Source organism: Cinclus cinclus, chromosome Z (assembly GCF_963662255.1).
Source record: "Cinclus cinclus chromosome Z, bCinCin1.1, whole genome shotgun sequence".
In the NCBI taxonomy this organism is placed as follows: Eukaryota; Metazoa; Chordata; class Aves; order Passeriformes; family Cinclidae; genus Cinclus; species Cinclus cinclus.
Genome location: NC_085084.1, coordinates 3,998,119 through 4,025,586, shown reverse-complemented (window position 1 = coordinate 4,025,586; position 27,468 = coordinate 3,998,119). Strand labels below are relative to the sequence as shown.

Here is a 27,468-nt window from a genome sequence, read left to right as displayed (position 1 = left end):
CACAGCCCTGGGGGTCCTGCAAAGACCAGAAGCGCCCCCCTCTCATGAGGGTGACATGGCTTTGGGGGTCCCAGGCAGAGGGATGAGGTGTTACTGGCCTGGGGGTCCTGATGAGCACAGCCACACTCACAAGGGGCGTCAATACCTTGGGGATCCCATGGACAGGGGGCTTAATCACTACAGGAGGGTCTCAGAACATGAGGGATTAATGCTCCTGAGTGTCTTGATGAACCCTAACCCCCAAATGGGGGCTGCCACACTTTCTGGGAGTCCTGCTGGGAGGAATGAGTGTCCCAGCTCAGAGGGGAATGCTGCAAAGTTCAGGGGACCTCCTGAGAAAAGAGAGTGTCCTGGCTGCGGGGGTCCCACAGCAGCCCCAAGTTTCCCAGGGGTCCTGCCAAGCCCAGCATGTCCAGGAAAGAAGGTCCCATGCGGGTCCAGGGCCATACTGCTGCCGCCCCACCCTGCAGGAGCAGCAGCCAAGGGGCCAACACTTGCCTCTTCCCCACCCACCTTGTCTGCGGGGAAGCCACCACAGCCCAGGGAAACCCTATCCCTGTCCTCTGCCAGCAGCTGTCCCTGTCCCCAGAGCCCCAGAGTCCTCCATCCCAGCCTGCCCGTCCCCCCACCCCTCCGTTCCTATTGCAGAGCCCTGGTGTGGGCAGGGACAGCTCAGGAGCCAGGTTTGTTCTCCTACAATAGGAGTTTATTAACAGACATTGTAATTAACAAACGATCCTAGCAACAGACAAACACAAAAATATTAGTAACAATAAAGTATTTACAATAAACAAAAGATATGGAAGACCATAAATAAAAAATACTTATAGCAAAAAACAAAACAAAACCATTTGTAACAATAAACAAACGCAAAACCAATCTTAACTCTAAATACCTTCCCAAACACATCCTAACAAACAAGAGCAAGCCAGGCGCATCCCTGGCCAAGGGAACTCTTCCTACAGTTGTTCCCCGGTGGGATGCATGGATGGATGGAAGGATGGATGGATGGATGGATGGATGGATGGATGGATGGATGGATGGATGGATGGATGGTCACAGGTCCCGCCCGCGGACCAAGAGCTCCCGCCGGCCGCGCCGGCTCTGCCCGCGGAATTTGCGCAGCTCCTCCTTGAACGCCGGGTGCGCCATGGGCCGATAGTCCCGGGGCTCGCAGTGGCTCTGCAACGCACGGCTCCGTCAGCCCCATTGCAGGGAAGGGGCTCAGAGCCAGAACTGCCCCTCCCCACTGCCGTGCGCCCCCCTCAGCTCCTGCCAGCGAGGGGACACCGGGAGGGGACTCACCGGGAACTGGAAGAAGAACTCGCGGTACCCCCCGTTCAAGACGTAGAGCTCAGGGTACTGCAGCTGCGGGTACTCGTGGCAGGACCGATCCCTCTCCCGCAGGAACTTGCACCTGTGACTCAGGGAAAGGCCACGGGATCAGCCCCGTGCGGGGATCCAGGCGTGCCTGGGGGACGGGCAGACCCCAAAGTGCCCTCCCCCCACCGAGGCATCGCTCACATTTTGGGGCCCCTTTCAACAGAGAACTCGCAGTGGAAGATGACGATCACCCTCTTGCTGCTGTCCAGCGCCACACTGGGCTGCTCCAGCAGGAATTCCTCCACATCCCGCTGCAGCGGCAGGTTGACAGCACCCTGGGGACGGACACACGAGGCACCTTTCTCCACTCTGCCTCCCATTTCATTTTCTGCAGGGACCCACGGACGCTGCCCCACAGCCTCCCCCACTGTCATGCTCCTCTTTCCAGCTGGGAATCAACCTTTTAGGGAGTGTCTTGACACTCCCCTTGGGGCTGCTCTGTCCCTCTGGGCAGCTCTGTACCCTTCCTGAGGGGCTGCTCAAGCTCTCTGGAGGCTCAGAGTACCTCTGGTGAGGCTGCTTTACTCCTCTCTGGGAGCTCTATATCTTTGCTTCATCTCTCAGAGGGTACTCAACAAATCCCGGGCGATCCTGAACCCCTTGCTGGCGTTATGCTCAACCCCTCGTGGCGGTTCCTCCCGTTCCTCCCAGTCCCAGGAGCACAGAGGGCGGGGGGAGCGTGGAGTTCTGACCGTGATGTGGCCCCCCTCGTATTCGTAGGGGTACCGGCAGTCCACCACGATGCTGCTCTCGAGGAAGCTGCTGAAGTGCCCCGTCAGCACTGCCACCAGCTGCGGGGGGAACAAGTCACCAAGGGGGGACACGCGGGGGCAGGTGGGGGGTGGAGTAGGCAGGCAGCCCCTTGGGGGGCCTGGCAAAGGGTCACTGTCCCCTTACCGTGCCAGGGGAGATGTACTTCAGGCTTGGGTCCTTCCCTTCCACCGTCGGCAGGAGGTGAGGCTGGAGGAGAGAGGATGCGGGGTCATCCCTGTCCTAGGGACACGTCCTGGGGGTGGCACCTGTCCCCCCAGCCCAGGAGCTCCCAGTGGTCAGTTCTGCACCCGCAGGAGGGGAAAGGGCAGATACATGTGGCCGTGGCATTGGCATGGACCCAGAGGAGCAGTGATGGGGCTCTTTATCCAGTGCAGGGACTGCATGCTGGGAAGTCACAGCCCTGTGTCCCCAGCCAAGGGCCACCAGCTGGCTTTGGGCTCTTGCAGGGCTCCAGTGATGGTCCCTGTTCCCAATAATGCAGCCCTGCCCCATCCTCGTGGCTCTACCATGGAGAAGTCCCCAATGAGCTCCTGCTCATCGCTGGCCAGCACTTTCTCCATCTCCTCAAGCTGGGCGGATCTGGAAGGCTCCAGCCCCACTCCCTGTGGAGACACACACAGCCCCAGATGACATCAGAGGCTCTGGAACAGCAGGGACGTGGCCCAGTGCTGCTGGACAGGCTGGTCCCACTCCTCCCTTTCCCCATCACCCACCAACTGCACCGACGCCTCCTGGTCAGGACTGCCAGACACCCTCTTCTGCTTCTTAGCCTTGACAGGGGTGCCCCTGTGCGAGGGCTGTCCCCGCTTCAGGACGGGCCTGGGGACACTGCCGGGCAGCCAGGACGAGCGGAAGAGCTGCCGGCACTGGCTGCGCTTCCCCGCACGCTGTGGGGAGAGCCCGTGCTGCTGCCTGGGCTGTTGGGAGCCCCCAGCAGCAGGGCTGGTGCTGCTCACCAACCAGCCCCCACCTCAGGGACCTTGGGCCCCTTTGGAGACCCCGAGAGGGGACTGTGGGGCTCCATCCTATGCCAAAGGCTGCCACATACCAGCTTTGCCTCCTCCTTCTTCATCACTGGCGTGGTCAGCCCGTTCTCCATCCCCTGGCACATGGTGGCATCGCTCTGCCAGAGCACCAGCTGGGGGGACTTGGGGGAGAAGCAGAGGAGATGGTGAAGAGGACAAGTCCTGTCAGCTGCTTTCCACCCCCAGGCAGGGATGGATCCCGTACCCAAGCTCCATCCACCTCCCAGTGCATTCCAGGCTTGCAGTCAGGGTGTCCCAATGACCTCCCAGCCCGCCCATCTCCCACATCCGCAGGCCCCCACCCATGGGGAGGTTGTGGCGGCAGCTCCAACGCGTCCAGCCGCAGGATCAGCCATTCTTGGTGCCCTCCCGAGCCCTCCAGTCTCTCACCAGCAGTTCTGGTGTGCGGGAAGGGCTCTTGGCAAGAAGGTTCCTCCTGGCAGCCCCATGGCCGGCGGGCAGCCGGTCCCGCTGGCCCGGCCTCTGCAGCTTTTTGGGGCCAAAGCCCTCCTGCAGCGGGGGAAGACACGGGATCAGCACCCCTCTGCCCCCTCCCTGACCCCCAGGTCCCGCTGCCCCCTCATCCTCGGGCTCCGTCTGGCGCTGCTGCACTCTGTCCCTGCGCACCTGGAGCTGGGAGATGTCCTTCAGGACCGGTCTGGCTTCCAGCTGACACTTCTGTGGGACAGCCAGGGGGTGAGAGGTGCTGCACAGGTGCGGGATCCCTGCCCCCGCTGCTGGCTCCATCTTCCTCGTCCCTGCTCGTCCCGGGACTCGGCAGGATCCTGCACAGCCTCCAGCACCTACCGGCAAGGAGTGCATCCTCTGGCCAAGGAGCTTCCTGCTGCAAGAGGAGGGAAAGGAAAGGGTGGAATGAAAGCGCTGTGTCCCAGCCCTCTGCCACTGTCACCTCTGTCCTCTACGTCCTCAGGGTGGGGTAACAGCTCCCCGGGGCAGCCACAGCTCCCCAAAGGAACCTGGGGCAGGTACTGAACGAACACCAATGGCCTGAGTGGGTGGGACCCCAGGAGGGGCACGGGGACAGCCTGGCTCTTGGGTCTGGGACAGGGACAGCCTGAGCACGGGGACAGCCTAGCATTCGTGTCCTGCCGCAAGGACACAGCCCCTCCACTTACTCTTTGAGACGTCTCCCAGAGTTCGGCATCATTTTCTGGAAGCTGTGGGGAGAGCAGAGATGAGCTTTATGGGGGGATGGCATCCGCATCCCTGCCCAAGCAGCCCAGGTTGTCACCTCCCAGACACAGACTGGGGGACACAGCCGGGCTTAGACCGAGCCCTGCTGCTCAGGAGAGGCAGGGCCAGGGCCAGGGCCAGGGCCAGGAGGTGTCCCCGGGGGACACGGGGATGGGGCCACTCACTTTTCCCTCACGGCTGCGGAGCTCTGCTGTGTGGGGGAGTCCGGTGCCAGTGCTGCGGGAACAAGGGACAGGGATAGCCGCGGTGTGGGGATCGGGGAGCTGGCCGCAGCCCAGGACACCGGGCAGGATGGGTCCGTGCAGGGAGGCCCCCAGCAGGCGGGTGGCAGCGCCGTCGGGAGCAGCGGTCCCGCATGGAATGCTGCGCGTCACCCCGAGCAGGGTCCCCAGCGGAGCGGCTCCTGGCCGAGCCCCAGGGACCGCAGGCACGGGCTCCTGCCCATCACTCCCCAAAAAGCCTCGAGCCCCTCGGACCCCCCTCCCACACCTTCGGCACGACCCCAGAGCCAGCAGCGGTTGGGGACGGCTGTGGGGCGGAGCAGCCGCAGTCCCTCACCTGGATCCGTGGGCTGCGAGGACACCGAGTCCCCGGGGCAGTCCGAGGCCAGCGGCTCCGGGGACAGCGTGTGCCACAGCCGCGGGAGGGGCAGCGCCCCGCGTCCCCTCTGAGGGGTGTCCTGGTACCTGCGGGCGGACAAGTGTCGGTGACACGGGGCAGTGTCCGTGGCCCGGGTGCCCCTTCTTGGCCCGGCGAGGCGGGGGCAGGAGCTGAAGGAGGGATCCCAAAAAGCGTCCTTTGGCACGAGCCCCGGACAAAGGCACCCCGGCCACCCCCGTCACCTGTCCGGGACCGCCGGGTCAGCCCTATCCAGTGACAGCGGCGTGAGCGCGGCTGTGCCCGGGGAGGGCAGAGGGGAGATGGCCGCCAGCCCGCGGCCACCGCGCAGTGACATGGCCCGGGCAGGGACCGAGAGAGCGAGCTCCGGCAAGTAACCGGGGACGGGGGACAAGAGACGGCAAGAAGTAAGAGGTGCAAAGAGATGGCAGTGAGAGGCGGGAGTTGATAAAAGGCGATAAGAGGTGATAAAAGGTGACAAAAAGTGATAAAAGGTGGCCGGAGGCGACAGGAGGCGAGCAGAGGTGACAGGTGCCACCCGCGCCGCTCCCGCTTAGAGCAGTAACAGGAATAACAACACCAGCGGCAGCCGCAGCCAATGGGAGGCCGCGGCGCGCACGAGGCGACTCCCCCAGCCAATGGGAGGTCGCAGTGGGCGCGAGGGCCAAAGAGAGGCGCGCGAGGCGCTTGGGGGCGGAGCCGCAGACGAGGGGGCGGTTTCAGAGGCGAAAGGGGGCGTGTCCAGCAGAAATAGGGCGTGGCCAGCGCTGCCCTCACGACGGGCGGGGCCGCGCCCTGTCAGTGCAGGGGACACTCGGTCCCTCCCGTGTCTCCTGCAGCGCGACAAACTTGTGCCCTAATGCCACCCTCACAACCCCGACTGCCACATGCAGCCACAAGAACGCAAGCTTGAAATCTTGGACCTTCTTAATAGCGGACTTTCTTTTTTTAAAGGCGGCTGTGAATGGCCTGCTCTGTGTACCAGCCAGAAAACTCTTATTTCTGTATTAAACGTAACCAAAATCAGTTAATTGTGCTTAAAGCTGCTTGATTCCTTTGCTCTTGCAAGCACGCCCTTGAGTCCCTAGTGTTTATTTCCCCTGTGCTTCCAGCCTGCCTCAGTTTCCTCATGGATGCGCCAGAAGTGTTGGAATTTTAAGAGAGCTAAGTAGAGACCTGGGGGGGGGGGGGGGGCGGGGGGGGCGGAAATCACAGTCTGGAACTAATCTCGCTTTTCTCCCACTTGGAGATCAAACGTGCCGAAGGAGCCCAGCCCCACGGGTGTTTGGAGTCCAAACTTCACGGGTGTTTGGAAGGCGCTGTTCCACTGCTGAGAGCCAGCAGCTCTGACACAGCCCTGCAAAAAGCACCAGTTCCTCCTGCTAACAGCAAATTCTATGTATTTTTATCTGTGTGTATATATATATATATATATATATATATATATATATATACACACATTTATATATAGAACAGGAATTCTGAGAAAGCTCTGTGCCACTCTAGTGACATTTTATGCTGTTCAAGTATTGTCAACTGCTGCCTTAAAGCATGTGAAGAGCTGAAAGGGGATTTGACACAGAATGAAGTTGCAGATGATTTTAGCAAAGATCCTCAGTTTAGCCATTTTGTGGAGTCATTTCTTCTGCTCTTCTGAGTGGTGATTTGCATTGCTGTTTTCTGCTTTATCTGCTCAGTTTTGGGGCAGGTTAAGTGGCCTTCCTTGTATGCCACAGCCCCTTTATTGCTGACCTCCACAACCTTTTCTTTAATTGAGGGCACACCTCTTGGCCCATGTGTGTGTGCAGATGCCCCTTCCAAGAGCTTGAAAATATGATTATTGATGGGCAGCTTGGGAGGGAGCAGGACACGGGTGTGGGGACCAGGAGGCACAAACGGGGAGCCAGGAGGATTTGGGGGATATTTTTTGGGTTCTCTCGCGGGGCCAAACCAAAGCAAAGGCAAGGCCCAACACAAATATCCAGGCCGCTGTCACCTGGCTGGGGAAGGGGGCGCATAGAAAAGCCCCTCTAGGGAGCGGATCAGGAATGTGGGAAGGTGGAGGGGAGGATGGAAGGATGACTGAAGCACTTGGCACTGGGTGGCCACTTGCCAGGGTCAGAATGGGGGACCCTTGTGTTAAGGACACCCACCCCTTCCAGACCCCACAGCCATGGGGATCCCACAGAGCTCTGTCCCCCAGAAAATTATTGCCACAGCCCTGGGGGTCCTGCAAAGACCAGAAGCGCCCCCCTCTCATGAGGGTGACATGGCTTTGGGGGTCCCAGGCAGAGGGATGAGGTGTTACTGGCCTGGGGGTCCTGATGAGCACAGCCACACTCACAAGGGGCGTCAATACCTTGGGGATCCCATGGACAGGGGGCTTAATCACTACAGGAGGGTCTCAGAACATGAGGGATTAATGCTCCTGAGTGTCTTGATGAACCCTAACCCCCAAATGGGGGCTGCCACACTTTCTGGGAGTCCTGCTGGGAGGAATGAGTGTCCCAGCTCAGAGGGGAATGCTGCAAAGTTCAGGGGACCTCCTGAGAAAAGAGAGTGTCCTGGTTGCGGGGGTCCCACAGCAGCCCCAAGTTTCCCAGGGGTCCTGCCAAGCCCAGCATGTCCAGGAAAGAAGGTCCCATGCGGGTCCAGGGCCATACTGCTGCCGCCCCACCCTGCAGGAGCAGCAGCCAAGGGGCCAACACTTGCCTCTTCCCCACCCACCTTGTCTGCGGGGAAGCCACCACAGCCCAGGGAAACCCTATCCCTGTCCTCTGCCAGCAGCTGTCCCTGTCCCCAGAGCCCCAGAGTCCTCCATCCCAGCCTGCCCGTCCCCCCACCCCTCCGTTCCTATTGCAGAGCCCTGGTGTGGGCAGGGACAGCTCAGGAGCCAGGTTTGTTCTCCTACAATAGGAGTTTATTAACAGACATTGTAATTAACAAACGATCCTAGCAACAGACAAACACAAAAATATTAGTAACAATAAAGTATTTACAATAAACAAAAGATATGGAAGACCATAAATAAAAAATACTTATAGCAAAAAACAAAACAAAACCATTTGTAACAATAAACAAACGCAAAACCAATCTTAACTCTAAATACCTTCCCAAACACATCCTAACAAACAAGAGCAAGCCGAGGCGCATCCCTGGCCAAGGGAACTCTTCCTACAGTTGTTCCCCGGTGGGATGCATGGATGGATGGAAGGATGGATGGATGGATGGATGGATGGATGGATGGATGGATGGATGGATGGTCACAGGTCCCGCCCGCGGACCAAGAGCTCCCGCCGGCCGCGCCGGCTCTGCCCGCGGAATTTGCGCAGCTCCTCCTTGAACGCCGGGTGCGCCATGGGCCGATAGTCCCGGGGCTCGCAGTGGCTCTGCAACGCACGGCTCCGTCAGCCCCATTGCAGGGAAGGGGCTCAGAGCCAGAACTGCCCCTCCCCACTGCCGTGCGCCCCCCTCAGCTCCTGCCAGCGAGGGGACACCGGGAGGGGACTCACCGGGAACTGGAAGAAGAACTCGCGGTACCCCCCGTTCAAGACGTAGAGCTCAGGGTACTGCAGCTGCGGGTACTCGTGGCAGGACCGATCCCTCTCCCGCAGGAACTTGCACCTGTGACTCAGGGAAAGGCCACGGGATCAGCCCCGTGCGGGGATCCAGGCGTGCCTGGGGGACGGGCAGACCCCAAAGTGCCCTCCCCCCACCGAGGCATCGCTCACATTTTGGGGCCCCTTTCAACAGAGAACTCGCAGTGGAAGATGACGATCACCCTCTTGCTGCTGTCCAGCGCCACACTGGGCTGCTCCAGCAGGAATTCCTCCACATCCCGCTGCAGCGGCAGGTTGACAGCACCCTGGGGACGGACACACGAGGCACCTTTCTCCACTCTGCCTCCCATTTCATTTTCTGCAGGGACCCACGGACGCTGCCCCACAGCCTCCCCCACTGTCATACTCCTCTTTCCAGCTGGGAATCAACCTTTTAGGGAGTGTCTTGACACTCCCCTTGGGGCTGCTCTGTCCCTCTGGGCAGCTCTGTACCCTTCCTGAGGGGCTGCTCAAGCTCTCTGGAGGCTCAGAGTACCTCTGGTGAGGCTGCTTTACTCCTCTCTGGGAGCTCTATATCTTTGCTTCATCTCTCAGCGGGTACTCAACAAATCCCGGGGGATCCTGAACCCCTTGCTGGCGTTATGCTCAACCCCTCGTGGCGGTTCCTCCCGTTCCTCCCAGTCCCAGGAGCACAGAGGGCGGGGGGAGCGTGGAGTTCTGACCGTGATGTGGCCCCCCTCGTATTCGTAGGGGTACCGGCAGTCCACCACGATGCTGCTCTCGAGGAAGCTGCTGAAGTGCCCCGTCAGCACTGCCACCAGCTGCGGGGGACACAAGTCACCAAGGGGGGACACACGGGGGCAGGTGGGGGGTGGAATAGGCAGGCAGCCCCTTGGGGGGCCTGGCAAAGGGTCACTGTCCCCTTACCGTGCCAGGGGAGATGTACTTCAGGCTTGGGTCCTTCCCTTCCACCGTCGGCAGGAGGTGAGGCTGGAGGAGAGAGGATGCGGGGTCATCCCTGTCCTAGGGACACGTCCTGGGGGTGGCACCTGTCCCCCCAGCCCAGGAGCTCCCAGTGGTCAGTTCTGCACCCGCAGGAGGGGAAAGGGCAGATACATGTGGCCGTGGCATTGGCATGGACCCAGAGGAGCAGTGATGGGGCTCTTTATCCAGTGCAGGGACTGCATGCTGGGCAGTCACAGCCCTGTGTCCCCAGCCAAGGGCCACCAGCTGGCTTTGGGCTCTTGCAGGGCTCCAGTGATGGTCCCTGTTCCCAATAATGCAGCCCTGCCCCATCCTCGTGGCTCTACCATGGAGAAGTCCCCAATGAGCTCCTGCTCATCGCTGGCCAGCACTTTCTCCATCTCCTCAAGCTGGGCGGATCTGGAAGGCTCCAGCCCCACTCCCTGTGGAGACACACACAGCCCCAGATGACATCAGAGGCTCTGGAACAGCAGGGACGTGGCCCAGTGCTGCTGGACAGGCTGGTCCCACTCCTCCCCTTCCCCATCACCCACCAACTGCACCGACGCCTCCTGGTCAGGACTGCCAGACACCCTCTTCTGCTTCTTAGCCTTGACAGGGGTGCCCCTGTGCGAGGGCTGTCCCCGCTTCAGGACGGGCCTGGGGACACTGCCGGGCAGCCAGGACGAGCGGAAGAGCTGCCGGCACTGGCTGCGCTTCCCCGCACGCTGTGGGGAGAGCCCGTGCTGCTGCCTGGGCTGTTGGGAGCCCCCAGCAGCAGGGCTGGTGCTGCTCACCAACCAGCCCCCACCTCAGGGACCTTGGGCCCCTTTGGAGACCCCGAGAGGGGACTGTGGGGCTCCATCCTATGCCAAAGGCTGCCACATACCAGCTTTGCCTCCTCCTTCTTCATCACTGGCGTGGTCAGCCCGTTCTCCATCCCCTGGCACATGGTGGCATCGCTCTGCCAGAGCACCAGCTGGGGGGACTTGGGGGAGAAGCAGAGGAGATGGTGAAGGGGACAAGTCCTGTCAGCTGCTTTCCACCCCCAGGCAGGGATGGATCCCGTACCCAAGCTCCATCCACCTCCCAGTGCATTCCAGGCTTGCAGTCAGGGTGTCCCAATGACCTCCCAGCCCGCCCATCTCCCACATCCGCAGGCCCCCACCCATGGGGAGGTTGTGGCGGCAGCTCCAACGCGTCCAGCCGCAGGATCAGCCATTCTTGGTGCCCTCCCGAGCCCTCCAGTCTCTCACCAGCAGTTCTGGTGTGCGGGAAGGGCTCTTGGCAAGAAGGTTCCTCCTGGCAGCCCCATGGCCGGCGGGCAGCCGGTCCCGCTGGCCCGGCCTCTGCAGCTTTTTGGGGCCAAAGCCCTCCTGCAGCGGGGGAAGACACGGGATCAGCACCCCTCTGCCCCCTCCCTGACCCCCAGGTCCCGCTGCCCCCTCATCCTCGGGCTCCGTCTGGCGCTGCTGCACTCTGTCCCTGCGCACCTGGAGCTGGGAGATGTCCTTCAGGACCGGTCTGGCTTCCAGCTGACACTTCTGTGGGACAGCCAGGGGGTGAGAGGTGCTGCACAGGTGCGGGATCCCTGCCCCCGCTGCTGGCTCCATCTTCCTCGTCCCTGCTCGTCCCGGGACTCGGCAGGATCCTGCACAGCCTCCAGCACCTACCGGCAAGGAGTGCATCCTCTGGCCAAGGAGCTTCCTGCTGCAAGAGGAGGGAAAGGAAAGGGTGGAATGAAAGCGCTGTGTCCCAGCCCTCTGCCACTGTCACCTCTGTCCCCTACGTCCTCAGGGTGGGGTAACAGCTCCCCGGGGCAGCCACAGCTCCCCAAAGGAACCTGGGGCAGGTACTGAACGAACACCAATGGCCTGAGTGGGTGGGACCCCAGGAGGGGCACGGGGACAGCCTGGCTCTTGGGTCTGGGACAGGGACAGCCTGAGCACGGGGACAGCCTAGCATTCGTGTCCTGCCGCAAGGACACAGCCCCTCCACTTACTCTTTGAGACGTCTCCCAGAGTTCGGCATCATTTTCTGGAAGCTGTGGGGAGAGCAGAGATGAGCTTTATGGGGGGATGGCATCCGCATCCCTGCCCAAGCAGCCCAGGTTGTCACCTCCCAGACACAGACTGGGGGACACAGCCGGGCTTAGACCGAGCCCTGCTGCTCAGGAGAGGCAGGGCCAGGACCAGGGCCAGGGCCAGGAGGTGTCCCCGGGGGACACGGGGATGGGGCCACTCACTTTTCCCTCACGGCTGCGGAGCTCTGCTGTGTGGGGGAGTCCGGTGCCAGTGCTGCGGGAACAAGGGACAGGGATAGCCGCGGTGTGGGGATCGGGGAGCTGGCCGCAGCCCAGGACACCGGGCAGGATGGGTCCGTGCAGGGAGGCCCCCAGCAGGCGGGCGGCAGCGCCGTCGGGAGCAGCGGTCCCGCATGGAATGCTGCGCGTCACCCCGAGCAGGGTCCCCAGCGGAGCGGCTCCTGGCCGAGCCCCAGGGACCGCAGGCACGGGCTCCTGCCCATCACTCCCCAAAAAGCCTCGAGCCCCTCGGACCCCCCTCCCACACCTTCGGCACGACCCCAGAGCCAGCAGCGGTTGGGGACGGCTGTGGGGCGGAGCAGCCGCAGTCCCTCACCTGGATCCGTGGGCTGCGAGGACACCGAGTCCCCGGGGCAGTCCGAGGCCAGCGGCTCCGGGGACAGCGTGTGCCACAGCCGCGGGAGGGGCAGCGCCCCGCGTCCCCTCTGAGGGGTGTCCTGGTACCTGCGGGCGGACAAGTGTCGGTGACACGGGGCAGTGTCCGTGGCCCGGGTGCCCCTTCTTGGCCCGGCGAGGCGGGGGCAGGAGCTGAAGGAGGGATCCCAAAAAGCGTCCTTTGGCACGAGCCCCGGACAAAGGCACCCCGGCCACCCCCGTCACCTGTCCGGGACCGCCGGGTCAGCCCTATCCAGTGACAGCGGCGTGAGCGCGGCTGTGCCCGGGGAGGGCAGAGGGGAGATGGCCGCCAGCCCGCGGCCACCGCGCAGTGACATGGCCCGGGCAGGGACCGAGAGAGCGAGCTCCGGCAAGTAACCGGGGACGGGGGACAAGAGACGGCAAGAAGTAAGAGGTGCAAAGAGATGGCAGTGAGAGGCGGGAGTTGATAAAAGGCGATAAGAGGTGATAAAAGGTGACAAAAAGTGATAAAAGGTGGCCGGAGGCGACAGGAGGCGAGCAGAGGTGACAGGTGCCACCCGCGCCGCTCCCGCTTAGAGCAGTAACAGGAATAACAACACCAGCGGCAGCCGCAGCCAATGGGAGGCCGCGGCGCGCACGAGGCGACTCCCCCAGCCAATGGGAGGTCGCAGTGGGCGCGAGGGCCAAAGAGAGGCGCGCGAGGCGCTTGGGGGCGGAGCCGCAGACGAGGGGGCGGTTTCAGAGGCGAAAGGGGGCGTGTCCAGCAGGAAAAGGGCGTGTTCAGCAGAAAAAGGGGCGTGTCCAGCGCTGCCCTCACGACGGGCGGGGCCGCGCCCTGTCAGTGCAGGGGACACTCGGTCCCTCCCGTGTCTCCTGCAGCGCGACAAACTTGTGCCCTAATGCCACCCTCACAACCCCGACTGCCACATGCAGCCACAAGAACGCAAGCTTGAAATCTTGGACCTTCTTAATAGCGGACTTTCTTTTTTTAAAGGCGGCTGTGAATGGCCTGCTCTGTGTACCAGCCAGAAAACTCTTATTTCTGTATTAAACGTAACCAAAATCAGTTAATTGTGCTTAAAGCTGCTTGATTCCTTTGCTCTTGCAAGCACGCCCTTGAGTCCCTAGTGTTTATTTCCCCTGTGCTTCCAGCCTGCCTCAGTTTCCTCATGGATGCGCCAGAAGTGTTGGAATTTTAAGAGAGCTAAGTAGAGACCTGGGGGGGGGGGGGGGGCGGGGGGGGCGGAAATCACAGTCTGGAACTAATCTCGCTTTTCTCCCACTTGGAGATCAAACGTGCCGAAGGAGCCCAGCCCCACGGGTGTTTGGAGTCCAAACTTCACGGGTGTTTGGAAGGCGCTGTTCCACTGCTGAGAGCCAGCAGCTCTGACACAGCCCTGCAAAAAGCACCAGTTCCTCCTGCTAACAGCAAATTCTATGTATTTTTATCTGTGTGTATATATATATATATATATATATATATATATATATATATACACACATTTATATATAGAACAGGAATTCTGAGAAAGCTCTGTGCCACTCTAGTGACATTTTATGCTGTTCAAGTATTGTCAACTGCTGCCTTAAAGCATTTGAAGAGCTGAAAGGGGATTTGACACAGAATGAAGTTGCAGATGATTTTAGCAAAGATCCTCAGTTTAGCCATTTTGTGGAGTCATTTCTTCTGCTCTTCTGAGTGGTGATTTGCATTGCTGTTTTCTGCTTTATCTGCTCAGTTTTGGGGCAGGTTAAGTGGCCTTCCTTGTATGCCACAGCCCCTTTATTGCTGACCTCCACAACCTTTTCTTTAATTGAGGGCACACCTCTTGGCCCATGTGTGTGTGCAGATGCCCCTTCCAAGAGCTTGAAAATATGATTATTGATGGGCAGCTTGGGAGGGAGCAGGACACGGGTGTGGGGACCAGGAGGCACAAACGGGGAGCCAGGAGGATTTGGGGGATATTTTTTGGGTTCTCTCGCGGGGCCAAACCAAAGCAAAGGCAAGGCCCAACACAAATATCCAGGCCACTGTCACCTGGCTGGGGAAGGGGGCGCATAGAAAAGCCCCTCTAGGGAGCGGATCAGGAATGTGGGAAGGTGGAGGGGAGGATGGAAGGATGACTGAAGCACTTGGCACTGGGTGGCCACTTGCCAGGGTCAGAATGGGGGACCCTTGTGTTAAGGACACCCACCCCTTCCAGACCCCACAGCCATGGGGATCCCACAGAGCTCTGTCCCCCAGAAAATTATTGCCACAGCCCTGGGGGTCCTGCAAAGACCAGAAGCGCCCCCCTCTCATGAGGGTGACATGGCTTTGGGGGTCCCAGGCAGAGGGATGAGGTGTTACTGGCCTGGGGGTCCTGATGAGCACAGCCACACTCACAAGGGGCGTCAATACCTTGGGGATCCCATGGACAGGGGGCTTAATCACTACAGGAGGGTCTCAGAACATGAGGGATTAATGCTCCTGAGTGTCTTGATGAACCCTAACCCCCAAATGGGGGCTGCCACACTTTCTGGGAGTCCTGCTGGGAGGAATGAGTGTCCCAGCTCAGAGGGGAATGCTGCAAAGTTCAGGAGACCTCCTGAGAAAAGAGAGTGTCCTGGCTGCGGGGGTCCCACAGCAGCCCCAAGTTTCCCAGGGGTCCTGCCAAGCCCAGCATGTCCAGGAAAGAAGGTCCCATGCGGGTCCAGGGCCATACTGCTGCCGCCCCACCCTGCAGGAGCAGCAGCCAAGGGGCCAACACTTGCCCCTTCCCCACCCACCTTGTCTGCGGGGAAGCCACCACAGCCCAGGGAAACCCTATCCCTGTCCTCTGCCAGCAGCTGTCCCTGTCCCCAGAGCCCCAGAGTCCTCCATCCCAGCCTGCCCGTCCCCCCACCCCTCCGTTCCTATTGCAGAGCCCTGGTGTGGGCAGGGACAGCTCAGGAGCCAGGTTTGTTCTCCTACAATAGGAGTTTATTAACAGACATTGTAATTAACAAACCATCCTAGCAACAGACAAACACAAAAATATTAATAACAATAAAGTATTTACAATAAACAAAAGATATGGAAGACCATAAATAAAAAATACTTATAGCAAAAAACAAAACAAAACCATTTGTAACAATAAACAAACGCAAAACCAATCTTAACTCTAAATACCTTCCCAAACACATCCTAACAAACGAGCAAGCCGAGGCGCATCCCTGGCCAAGGGAACTCTTCCTACAGTTGTTCCCCGGTGGGATGCATGGATGGATGGAAGGATGGATGGATGGATGGATGGATGGATGGATGGATGGATGGATGGATGGATGGATGGTCACAGGTCCCGCCCGCGGACCAAGAGCTCCCGCCGGCCGCGCCGGCTCTGCCCGCGGAATTTGCGCAGCTCCTCCTTGAACGCCGGGTGCGCCATGGGCCGATAGTCCCGGGGCTCGCAGTGGCTCTGCAACGCACGGCTCCGTCAGCCCCATTGCAGGGAAGGGGCTCAGAGCCAGAACTGCCCCTCCCCACTGCCGTGCGCCCCCCTCAGCTCCTGCCAGCGAGGGGACACCGGGAGGGGACTCACCGGGAACTGGAAGAAGAACTCGCGGTACCCCCCGTTCAAGACGTAGAGCTCAGGGTACTGCAGCTGCGGGTACTCGTGGCAGGACCGATCCCTCTCCCGCAGGAACTTGCACCTGTGACTCAGGGAAAGGCCACGGGATCAGCCCCGTGCGGGGATCCAGGCGTGCCTGGGGGACGGGCAGACCCCAAAGTGCCCTCCCCCCACCGAGGCATCGCTCACATTTTGGGGCCCCTTTCAACAGAGAACTCGCAGTGGAAGATGACGATCACCCTCTTGCTGCTGTCCAGCGCCACACTGGGCTGCTCCAGCAGGAATTCCTCCACATCCCGCTGCAGCGGCAGGTTGACAGCACCCTGGGGACGGACACACGAGGCACCTTTCTCCACTCTGCCTCCCATTTCATTTTCTGCAGGGACCCACGGACGCTGCCCCACAGCCTCCCCCACTGTCATGCTCCTCTTTCCAGCTGGGAATCAACCTTTTAGGGAGTGTCTTGACACTCCCCTTGGGGCTGCTCTGTCCCTCTGGGCAGCTCTGTACCCTTCCTGAGGGGCTGCTCAAGCTCTCTGGAGGCTCAGAGTACCTCTGGTGAGGCTGCTTTACTCCTCTCTGGGAGCTCTATATCTTTGCTTCATCTCTCAGAGGGTACTCAACAAATCCCGGGCGATCCTGAACCCCTTGCTGGCGTTATGCTCAACCCCTCGTGGCGGTTCCTCCCGTTCCTCCCAGTCCCAGGAGCACAGAGGGCGGGGGGAGCGTGGAGTTCTGACCGTGATGTGGCCCCCCTCGTATTCGTAGGGGTACCGGCAGTCCACCACGATGCTGCTCTCGAGGAAGCTGCTGAAGTGCCCCGTCAGCACTGCCACCAGCTGCGGGGGGAACAAGTCACCAAGGGGGGACACACGGGGGCAGGTGGGGGGTGGAATAGGCAGGCAGCCCCTTGGGGGGCCTGGCAAAGGGTCACTGTCCCCTTACCGTGCCAGGGGAGATGTACTTCAGGCTTGGGTCCTTCCCTTCCACCGTCGGCAGGAGGTGAGGCTGGAGGAGAGAGGATGCGGGGTCATCCCTGTCCTAGGGACACGTCCTGGGGGTGGCACCTGTCCCCCCAGCCCAGGAGCTCCCAGTGGTCAGTTCTGCACCCGCAGGAGGGGAAAGGGCAGATACATGTGGCCGTGGCATTGGCATGGACCCAGAGGAGCAGTGATGGGGCTCTTTATCCAGTGCAGGGACTGCATGCTGGGCAGTCACAGCCCTGTGTCCCCAGCCAAGGGCCACCAGCTGGCTTTGGGCTCTTGCAGGGCTCCAGTGATGGTCCCTGTTCCCAATAATGCAGCCCTGCCCCATCCTCGTGGCTCTACCATGGAGAAGTCCCCAGTGAGCTCCTGCTCATCGCTGGCCAGCACTTTCTCCATCTCCTCAAGCTGGGCGGATCTGGAAGGCTCCAGCCCCACTCCCTGTGGAGACACACACAGCCCCAGATGACATCAGAGGCTCTGGAACAGCAGGGACGTGGCCCAGTGCTGCTGGACAGGCTGGTCCCACTCCTCCCCTTCCCCATCACCCACCAACTGCACCGACGCCTCCTGGTCAGGACTGCCAGACACCCTCTTCTGCTTCTTAGCCTTGACAGGGGTGCCCCTGTGCGAGGGCTGTCCCCGCTTCAGGACGGGCCTGGGGACACTGCCGGGCAGCCAGGACGAGCGGAAGAGCTGCCGGCACTGGCTGCGCTTCCCCACACGCTGTGGGGAGAGCCCGTGCTGCTGCCTGGGGTGTTGGGAGCCCCCAGCAGCAGGGCTGGTGCTGCTCACCAACCAGCCCCCACCTCAGGGACCTTGGGCCCCTTTGGAGACCCCGAGAGGGGACTGTGGGGCTCCATCCTATGCCAAAGGCTGCCACATACCAGCTTTGCCTCCTCCTTCTTCATCACTGGCGTGGTCAGCCCGTTCTCCATCCCCTGGCACATGGTGGCATCGCTCTGCCAGAGCACCAGCTGGGGGGACTTGGGGGAGAAGCAGAGGAGATGGTGAAGGGGACAAGTCCTGTCAGCTGCTTTCCACCCCCAGGCAGGGATGGATCCCGTACCCAAGCTCCATCCACCTCCCAGTGCATTCCAGGCTTGCAGTCAGGGTGTCCCAATGGCCTCCCAGCCCGCCCATCTCCCACATCCGCAGGCCCCCACCCATGGGGAGGTTGTGGCGGCAGCTCCAACGCGTCCAGCCGCAGGATCAGCCATTCTTGGTGCCCTCCCGAGCCCTCCAGTCTCTCACCAGCAGTTCTGGTGTGCGGGAAGGGCTCTTGGCAAGAAGGTTCCTCCTGGCAGCCCCATGGCCGGCGGGCAGCCGGTCCCGCTGGCCCGGCCTCTGCAGCTTTTTGGGGCCAAAGCCCTCCTGCAGCAGGGGAAGACACGGGATCAGCACCCCTCTGCCCCCTCCCTGACCCCCAGGTCCCGCTGCCCCCTCATCCTCGGGCTCCGTCTGGCGCTGCTGCACTCTGTCCCTGCGCACCTGGAGCTGGGAGATGTCCTTCAGGACCGGTCTGGCTTCCAGCTGACACTTCTGTGGGACAGCCAGGGGGTGAGAGGTGCTGCACAGGTGCGGGATCCCTGCCCCCGCTGCTGGCTCCATCTTCCTCGTCCCTGCTCGTCCGGGGACTCGGCAGGATCCTGCACAGCCTCCAGCACCTACCGGCAAGGAGTGCATCCTCTGGCCAAGGAGCTTCCTGCTGCAAGAGGAGGGAAAGGAAAGGAAAGGATGGAATGAAAGCGCTGTGTCCCACCCCTCTGCCACTGTCACCTCTGTCCCCTACGTCCTCAGGGTGGGGTAACAGCTCCCCGGGGCAGCCACAGCTCCCCAAAGGAACCTGGGGCAGGTACTGAACGAACACCAATGGCCTGAGTGGGTGGGACCCCAGCAGGGGCACGGGGACAGCCTGGCTCTTGGGTCTGGGACAGGGACAGCCTGAGCACGGGGACAGCCTAGCATTCGTGTCCTGCCGCAAGGACACAGCCCCTCCACTTACTCTTTGAGACGTCTCCCAGAGTTCGGCATCATTTTCTGGAAGCTGTGGGGAGAGCAGAGATGAGCTTTATGGGGGGATGGCATCCGCATCCCTGCCCAAGCAGCCCAGGTTGTCACCTCCCAGACACAGACTGGGGGACACAGCCGGGCTTAGACCGAGCCCTGCTGCTCGGGAGAGGCAGGGCCAGGGCCAGGGCCAGGGCCAGGAGGTGTCCCCGGGGGGACACGGGGATGGGGCCACTCACTTTTCCCTCACGGCTGCGGAGCTCTGCTGTGTGGGGGAGTCCGGTGCCAGTGCTGCGGGAACAAGGGACAGGGATAGCCGCGGTGTGGGGATCGGGGAGCTGGCCGCAGCCCAGGACAGCGGGCAGGATGGGTCCGGGCAGGGAGGCCCCCAGCAGGCGGGTGGCAGCGCCGTCGGGAGCAGCGGTCCCGCATGGAATGAATGCTGCGCGTCACCCCGAGCAGGGTCCCCAGCGGAGCGGCTCCTGGCTGAGCCCCAGGGACCGCAGGCACGGGCTCCTGCCCATCACTCCCCAAAAAGCCTCGAGCCCCTCGGACCCCCCTCCCACACCTTCGGCACGACCCCAGAGCCAGCAGCGGTTGGGGACGGCTGTGGGGCGGAGCAGCCGCAGTCCCTCACCTGGATCCGTGGGCTGCGAGGACACCGAGTCCCCGGGGCAGTCCGAGGCCAGCGGCTCCGGGGACAGCGTGTGCCACAGCCGCGGGAGGGGCAGCGCCCCGCGTCCCCTCTGAGGGGTGTCCTGGTACCTGCGGGCGGACAAGTGTCGGTGACACGGGGCAGTGTCCGTGGCCCGGGTGCCCCTTCTTGCCCCGGCGAGGCGGGGGCAGGAGCTGAAGGAGGGATCCCAAAAAGCGTCCTTTGGCACGAGCCCCGGACAAAGGCACCCCGGCCACCCCCGTCACCTGTCCGGGACCGCCGGGTCAGCCCTATCCAGTGACAGCGGCGTGAGCGCGGCTGTGCCCGGGGAGGGCAGAGGGGAGATGGCCGCCAGCCCGCGGCCACCGCGCAGTGACATGGCCCGGGCAGGGACCGAGAGAGCGAGCTCCGGCAAGTAACCGGGGACGGGGGACAAGAGACGGCAAGAAGTAAGAGGTGCAAAGAGATGGCAGTGAGAGGCGGGAGTTGATAAAAGGCGATAAGAGGCGATAAAAGGTGACAAAAAGTGATAAAAGGTGGCCGGAGGCGACAGGAGGCGAGCAGAGGTGACAGGTGCCACCCGCGCCGCTCCCGCTTAGAGCAGTAACAGGAATAACAACACCAGCGGCAGCCGCAGCCAATGGGAGGCCGCGGCGCGCACGAGGCGACTCCCCCAGCCAATGGGAGGTCGCAGTGGGCGCGAGGGCCAAAGAGAGGCGCGCGAGGCGCTTGGGGGCGGAGCCGCAGACGAGGGGGCGGTTTCAGAGGCGAAAGGGGGCGTGTCCAGCAGAAAAAGGGGCGTGGCCAGCGCTGCCCTCACGACGGGCGGGGCCGCGCCCTGTCAGTGCAGGGGACACTCGGTCCCTCCCGTGTCTCCTGCAGCGCGACAAACTTGTGCCCTAATGCCACCCTCACAACCCCGACTGCCACATGCAGCCACAAGAACGCAAGCTTGAAATCTTGGACCTTCTTAATAGCGGACTTTCTTTTTTTAAAGGCGGCTGTGAATGGCCTGCTCTGTGTACCAGCCAGAAAACTCTTATTTCTGTATTAAACGTAACCAAAATCAGTTAATTGTGCTTAAAGCTGCTTGATTCCTTTGCTCTTGCAAGCACGCCCTTGAGTCCCTCGTGTTTATTTCCCCTGTGCTTCCAGCCTGCCTCAGTTTCCTCATGGATGCGCCAGAAGTGTTGGAATTTTAAGAGAGCTAAGTAGAGACCTGGGTGGGTGGGGGGGGGGGGGTGCGGAAATCACGGTCTGGAACTAATCTCGCTTTTCTCCCACTTGGAGATCAAACGTGCCGAAGGAGCCCAGCCCCACGGGTGTTTGGAGTCCAAACTTCACGGGTGTTTGGAAGGCGCTGTTCCACTGCTGAGAGCCAGCAGCTCTGACACAGCCCTGCAAAAAGCACCAGTTCCTCCTGCTAACAGCAAATTCTATGTATTTTTACGTATGTGTGTATATATATATATACACACACATTTATATATAGAACAGGAATTCTGAGAAAGCTCTGTGCCACTCTAGTGACATTTTATGCTGTTCAAGTATTGTCAACTGCTGCCTTAAAACATTTGAAGAGCTGAAAGGGGATTTGACACAGAATGAAGTTGCAGATGATTTTAGCAAAGATCCTCAGTTTAGCCATTTTGTGGAGTCATTTCTTCTGCTCTTCTGAGTGGTGATTTGCATTGCTGTTTTCTGCTTTATCTGCTCAGTTTTGGGGCAGGTTAAGTGGCCTTCCTTGTATGCCACAGCCCCTTTATTGCTGACCTCCACAACCTTTTCTTTAATTGAGGGCACACCTCTTGGCCCATGTGTGTGTGCAGATGCCCCTTCCAAGAGCTTGAAAATAGGATTATTGATGGGCAGCTTGGGAGGGAGCAGGACACGGGTGTGGGGACCAGGAGGCACAAATGGGGAGCCAGGAGGATTTGGGGGATATTTTTTGGGTTCTCTCGCAGGGCCAAACCAAAGCAAAGGCAAGGCCCAACACAAATATCCAGGCCGCTGTCACCTGGCTGGGGAAGGGGGCGCATAGAAAAGCCCCTCTAGGGAGCGGATCAGGAATGTGGGAAGGTGGAGGGGAGGATGGAAGGATGACTGAAGCACTTGGCACTGGGTGGCCACTTGCCAGGGTCAGAATGGGGGACCCTTGTGTTAAGGACACCCACCCCTTCCAGACCCCACAGCCATGGGGATCCCACAGAGCTCTGTCCCCCAGAAAATTATTGCCACAGCCCTGGGGGTCCTGCAAAGACCAGAAGCGCCCCCCTCTCATGAGGGTGACATGGCTTTGGGGGTCCCAGGCAGAGGGATGAGGTGTTACTGGCCTGGGGGTCCTGATGAGCACAGCCACGCTCACAAGGGGCGTCAATACCTTGGGGATCCCATGGACATGGGGGCTTAATCACTACAGGAGGGTCTCAGAACATGAGGGATTAATGCTCCTGAGTGTCTTGATGAACCCTAACCCCCAAATGGGGGCTGCCACACTTTCTGGGAGTCCTGCTGGGAGGAATGAGTGTCCCAGCTCAGAGGGGAATGCTGCAAAGTTCAGGAGACCTCCTGAGAAAAGAGAGTGTCCTGGCTGCGGGGGTCCCACAGCAGCCCCAAGTTTCCCAGGGGTCCTGCCAAGCCCAGCATGTCCAGGAAAGAGGGTCCCATGCGGGTCCAGGGCCATACTGCTGCCGCCCCACCCTGCAGGAGCAGCAGCCAAGGGGCCAACACTTGCCCCTTCCCCACCCACCTTGTCTGTGGGGAAGCCACCACAGCCCAGGGAAACCCTATCCCTGTCCTCTGCCAGCAGCTGTCCCTGTCCCCAGAGCCCCAGAGTCCTCCATCCCAGCCTGCCCGTCCCCCCACCCCTCCGTTCCTATTGCAGAGCCCTGGTGTGGGCAGGGACAGCTCAGGAGCCAGGTTTGTTCTCCTACAATAGGAGTTTATTAACAGACATTGTAATTAACAAAAGATCCTCGCAACAGACAAACACAAAAATATTAATAACAATAAAGTATTTACAATAAACAAAAGATATGGAAGACCATAAATAAAAAATACTTATAGCAAAAAACAAAACAAAATCATTTGTAACAATAAACAAACGCAAAACCAATCTTAACTCTAAATACCTTCCCAAACACATCCTAACAAACAAGAGCAAGCCGAGGCGCATCCCTGGCCAAGGGAACTCTTCCTACAGTTGTTCCCCGGTGGGATGCATGGATGGATGGATGGAGGGTCACAGGTCCCGCCCGCGGACCAAGAGCTCCCGCCGGCCGCGCCGGCTCTGCCCGCGGAATTTGCGCAGCTCCTCCTTGAACGCCGGGTGCGCCATGGGCCGATAGTCCCGGGGCTCGCAGTGGCTCTGCAACGCACGGCTCCGTCAGCCCCATTGCAGGGAAGGGGCTCAGAGCCAGAACTGCCCCTCCCCACTGCCGTGCGCCCCCCTCAGCTCCTGCCAGCGAGGGGACACCGGGAGGGGACTCACCGGGAACTGGAAGAAGAACTCGCGGTACCCCCCGTTCAAGACGTAGAGCTCAGGGTACTGCAGCTGCGGGTACTCGTGGCAGGACCGATCCCTCTCCCGCAGGAACTTGCACCTGTGACTCAGGGAAAGGCCACGGGATCAGCCCCGTGCGGGGATCCAGGCGTGCCTGGGGGACGGGCAGACCCCAAAGTGCCCTCCCCCCACCGAGGCATCGCTCACATTTTGGGGCCCCTTTCAACAGAGAACTCGCAGTGGAAGATGACGATCACCCTCTTGCTGCTGTCCAGCGCCACACTGGGCTGCTCCAGCAGGAATTCCTCCACATCCCGCTGCAGCGGCAGGTTGACAGCACCCTGGGGACGGACACACGAGGCACCTTTCTCCACTCTGCCTCCCATTTCATTTTCTGCAGGGACCCACGGACGCTGCCCCACAGCCTCCCCCACTGTCATGCTCCTCTTTCCAGCTGGGAATCAACCTTTTAGGGAGTGTCTTGACACTCCCCTTGGGGCTGCTCTGTCCCTCTGGGCAGCTCTGTACCCTTCCTGAGGGGCTGCTCAAGCTCTCTGGAGGCTCAGAGTACCTCTGGTGAGGCTGCTTTACTCCTCTCTGGGAGCTCTATATCTTTGCTTCATCTCTCAGAGGGTACTCAACAAATCCCGGGCGATCCTGAACCCCTTGCTGGCGTTATGCTCAACCCCTCGTGGCGGTTCCTCCCGTTCCTCCCAGTCCCAGGAGCACAGAGGGCGGGGGGAGCGTGGAGTTCTGACCGTGATGTGGCCCCCCTCGTATTCGTAGGGGTACCGGCAGTCCACCACGATGCTGCTCTCGAGGAAGCTGCTGAAGTGCCCCGTCAGCACTGCCACCAGCTGCGGGGGGAACAAGTCACCAAGGGGGGACACACGGGGGCAGGTGGGGGGTGGAATAGGCAGGCAGCCCCTTGGGGGGCCTGGAAAAGGGTCACTGTCCCCTTACCGTGCCAGGGGAGATGTACTTCAGGCTTGGGTCCTTCCCTTCCACCGTCGGCAGGAGGTGAGGCTGGAGGAGAGAGGATGCGGGGTCATCCCTGTCCTAGGGACACGTCCTGGGGGTGGCACCTGTCCCCCCAGCCCAGGAGCTCCCAGTGGTCAGTTCTGCACCCACAGGAGGGGAAAGGGCAGATACATGTGGCCGTGGCATTGGCATGGACCCAGAGGAGCAGTGATGGGGCTCTTTATCCAGTGCAGGGACTGCATGCTGGGCAGTCACAGCCCTGTGTCCCCAGCCAAGGGCCACCAGCTGGCTTTGGGCTCTTGCAGGGCTCCAGTGATGGTCCCTGTTCCCAATAATGCAGCCCTGAACCATCCTCGTGGCTCTACCATGGAGAAGTCCCCAATGAGCTCCTGCTCATCGCTGGCCAGCACTTTCTCCATCTCCTCAAGCTGGGCGGATCTGGAAGGCTCCAGCCCCACTCCCTGTGGAGATACACACAGCCCCAGATGACATCAGAGGCTCTGGAACAGCAGGGACGTGGCCCAGTGCTGCTGGACAGGCTGGTCCCACTCCTCCCCTTCCCCATCACCCACCAACTGCACCGACGCCTCCTGGTCAGGACTGCCAGACACCCTCTTCTGCTTCTTAGCCTTGACAGGGGTGCCCCTGTGCGAGGGCTGTCCCCGCTTCAGGACGGGCCTGGGGACACTGCCGGGCAGCCAGGACGAGCGGAAGAGCTGCCGGCACTGGCTGCGCTTCCCCGCACGCTGTGGGGAGAGCCCGTGCTGCTGCCTGGGGTGTTGGGAGCCCCCAGCAGCAGGGCTGGTGCTGCTCACCAACCAGCCCCCACCTCAGGGACCTTGGGCCCCTTTGGAGACCCCGAGAGGGGACTGTGGGGCTCCATCCTATGCCAAAGGCTGCCACATACCAGCTTTGCCTCCTCCTTCTTCATCACTGGCGTGGTCAGCCCGTTCTCCATCCCCTGGCACATGGTGGCATCGCTCTGCCAGAGCACCAGCTGGGGGGACTTGGGGGAGAAGCAGAGGAGATGGTGAAGGGGACAAGTCCTGTCAGCTGCTTTCCACCCCCACGCAGGGATGGATCCCGTACCCAAGCTCCATCCACCTCCCAGTGCATTCCAGGCTTGCAGTCAGGGTGTCCCAATGACCTCCCAGCCCGCCCATCTCCCACATCCGCAGGCCCCCACCCATGGGGAGGTTGTGGCAGCAGCTCCAACGCGTCCAGCCGCAGGATCAGCCATTCTTGGTGCCCTCCCGAACCCTCCAGTCTCTCACCAGCAGTTCTGGTGTGCGGGAAGGGCTCTGGGCAAGAAGGTTCCTCCTGGCAGCCCCATGGCCGGCGGGCAGCCGGTCCCGCCGGCCCGGCCTCTGCAGCTTTTTGGGGCCAAAGCCCTCCTGCAGCGGGGGAAGACACGGGATCAGCACCCCTCTGCCCCCTCCCTGACCCCCAGGTCCCGCTGCCCCCTCATCCTCGGGCTCCGTCTGGCGCTGCTGCACTCTGTCCCTGCGCACCTGGAGCTGGGAGATGTCCTTCAGGACCGGTCTGGCTTCCAGCTGACACTTCTGTGGGACAGCCAGGGGGTGAGAGGTGCTGCACAGGTGCGGGATCCCTGCCCCCGCTGCTGGCTCCATCTTCCTCGTCCCTGCTCGTCCGGGGACTCGGCAGGATCCTGCACAGCCTCCAGCACCTACCGGCAAGGAGTGCATCCTCTGGCCAAGGAGCTTCCTGCTGCAAGAGGAGGGAAAGGAAAGGAAAGGGTGGAATGAAAGCGCTGTGTCCCACCCCTCTGCCACTGTCACCTCTGTCCCCTACGTCCTCAGGGTGGGGTAACAGCTCCCCGGGGCAGCCACAGCTCCCCAGAGGAACCTGGGGCAGGTACTGAACGAACACCAATGGCCTGAGTGGGACCCCAGCAGGGGCACGGGGACAGCCTGGCTCTTGGGTCTGGGACAGGGACAGCCTGAGCACGGGGACAGCCTAGCATTCGTGTCCTGCCGCAAGGACACAGCCCCTCCACTTACTCTTTGAGACGTCTCCCAGAGTTCGGCATCATTTTCTGGAAGCTGTGGGGAGAGCAGAGATGAGCTTTATGGGGGGGTGGCATCCGCATCCCTGCCCAAGCAGCCCAGGTTGTCACCTCCCAGACACAGACTGGGGGACACAGCCGGGCTTAGACCGAGCCCTGCTGCTCGGGAGAGGCAGGGCCAGGGCCAGGGCCAGGGCCAGGGCCAGGAGGTGTCCCCGGGGGGACACGGGGATGGGGCCACTCACTTTTCCCTCACGGCTGCGGAGCTCTGCTGTGTGGGGGAGTCCGGTGCCAGTGCTGCGGGAACAAGGGACAGGGATAGCCGCGGTGTGGGGATCGGGGAGCTGGCCGCAGCCCAGGACAGCGGGCAGGATGGGTCCGGGCAGGGAGGCCCCCAGCAGGCGGGTGGCAGCGCCGTCGGGAGCAGCGGTCCCGCATGGAATGCTGCGCGTCACCCCGAGCAGGGTCGCCAGCGGAGCGGCTCCTGGCTGAGCCCCAGGGACCGCAGGCACGGGCTCCTGCCCATCACTCCCCAAAAAGCCTCGAACCCCTCGGACCCCCCTCCCACACCTTCGGCACGACCCCAGAGCCAGCAGCGGTTGGGGACGGCTGTGGGGCGGAGCAGCCGCAGTCCCTCACCTGGATCCGTGGGCTGCGAGGACACCGAGTCCCCGGGGCAGTCCGAGGCCAGCGGCTCCGGGGACAGCGTGTGCCACAGCCGCGGGAGGGGCAGCGCCCCGCGTCCCCTCTGAGGGGTGTCCTGGTACCTGCGGGCGGACAAGTGTCGGTGACACGGGGCAGTGTCCGTGGCCCGGGTGCCCCTTCTTGCCCCGGCGAGGCGGGGGCAGGAGCTGAAGGAGGGATCCCAAAAAGCGTCCTTTGGCACGAGCCCCGGACAAAGGCACCCCGGCCACCCCCGTCACCTGTCCGGGACCGCCGGGTCAGCCCTATCCAGTGACAGCGGCGTGAGCGCGGCTGTGCCCGGGGAGGGCAGAGGGGAGATGGCCGCCAGCCCGCGGCCACCGCGCAGTGACATGGCCCGGGCAGGGACCCAGAGAGCGAGCTCCGGCAAGTAACCGGGGACGGGGGACAAGAGACGGCAAGAAGTAAGAGGTGCAAAGAGATGGCAGTGAGAGGCGGGAGTTGATAAAAGGCGATAAGAGGCGATAAAAGGTGACAAAAAGTGATAAAAGGTGGCCGGAGGCGACAGGAGGCGAGCAGAGGTGACAGGTGCCACCCGCGCCGCTCCCGCTTAGAGCAGTAACAGGAATAACAACACCAGCGGCAGCCGCAGCCAATGGGAGGCCGCGGCGCGCACGAGGCGACTCCCCCAGCCAATGGGAGGTCGCAGTGGGCGCGAGGGCCAAAGAGAGGCGCGCGAGGCGCTTGGGGGCGGAGCCGCAGACGAGGGGGCGGTTTCAGAGGCGAAAGGGGGCGTGTCCAGCAGGAAAAGGGCGTGTCCAGCGCTGCCCTCACGACGGGCGGGGCCGCGCCCTGTCAGTG

General features: G+C 61.5%; 2 protein-coding genes and 2 pseudogenes across 2 annotated transcripts; all 4 read right to left on the bottom strand.

The window, feature by feature from the left end:
- Positions 1-1,056: 1,056 nt before the first annotated feature.
- LOC134056856 (M-phase inducer phosphatase 2-like) lies at positions 1,057-5,352 on the bottom strand (annotated as a pseudogene).
- A 2,926-nt stretch (positions 5,353-8,278) lies between these two features.
- On the bottom strand, positions 8,279-12,574 carry LOC134056237 (M-phase inducer phosphatase 2-like; annotated as a pseudogene).
- A 2,955-nt stretch (positions 12,575-15,529) lies between these two features.
- Positions 15,530-19,835, bottom strand: LOC134056688 (M-phase inducer phosphatase 2-like). The gene is made up of 14 exons (XM_062513551.1): positions 19,723-19,835; positions 19,255-19,566; positions 18,797-18,838; positions 18,463-18,499; positions 18,232-18,336; positions 18,054-18,162; positions 17,679-17,809; positions 17,344-17,517; positions 17,137-17,232; positions 16,754-16,816; positions 16,549-16,647; positions 15,998-16,131; positions 15,779-15,890; positions 15,530-15,655 (listed from the first exon to the last, which is right to left on the bottom strand). Exons 1-14 carry the CDS (start codon positions 19,833-19,835, stop codon positions 15,530-15,532), a joined length of 1,653 nt encoding a protein of 550 aa, XP_062369535.1.
- Positions 19,836-22,697: 2,862 nt separating this feature from the next.
- On the bottom strand, positions 22,698-27,001 carry LOC134056686 (M-phase inducer phosphatase 2-like). Its single transcript, XM_062513548.1, has 13 exons — positions 26,889-27,001; positions 26,421-26,732; positions 25,961-26,002; positions 25,631-25,667; positions 25,214-25,333; positions 24,847-24,918; positions 24,476-24,685; positions 24,305-24,400; positions 23,922-23,984; positions 23,717-23,815; positions 23,166-23,299; positions 22,947-23,058; positions 22,698-22,823 (listed from the first exon to the last, which is right to left on the bottom strand). The coding sequence occupies exons 1-13, from the start codon at positions 26,999-27,001 to the stop codon at positions 22,698-22,700; spliced, it is 1,536 nt and encodes a 511-aa protein (XP_062369532.1).
- Between the last annotated feature and the right edge of the window lie 467 nt (positions 27,002-27,468).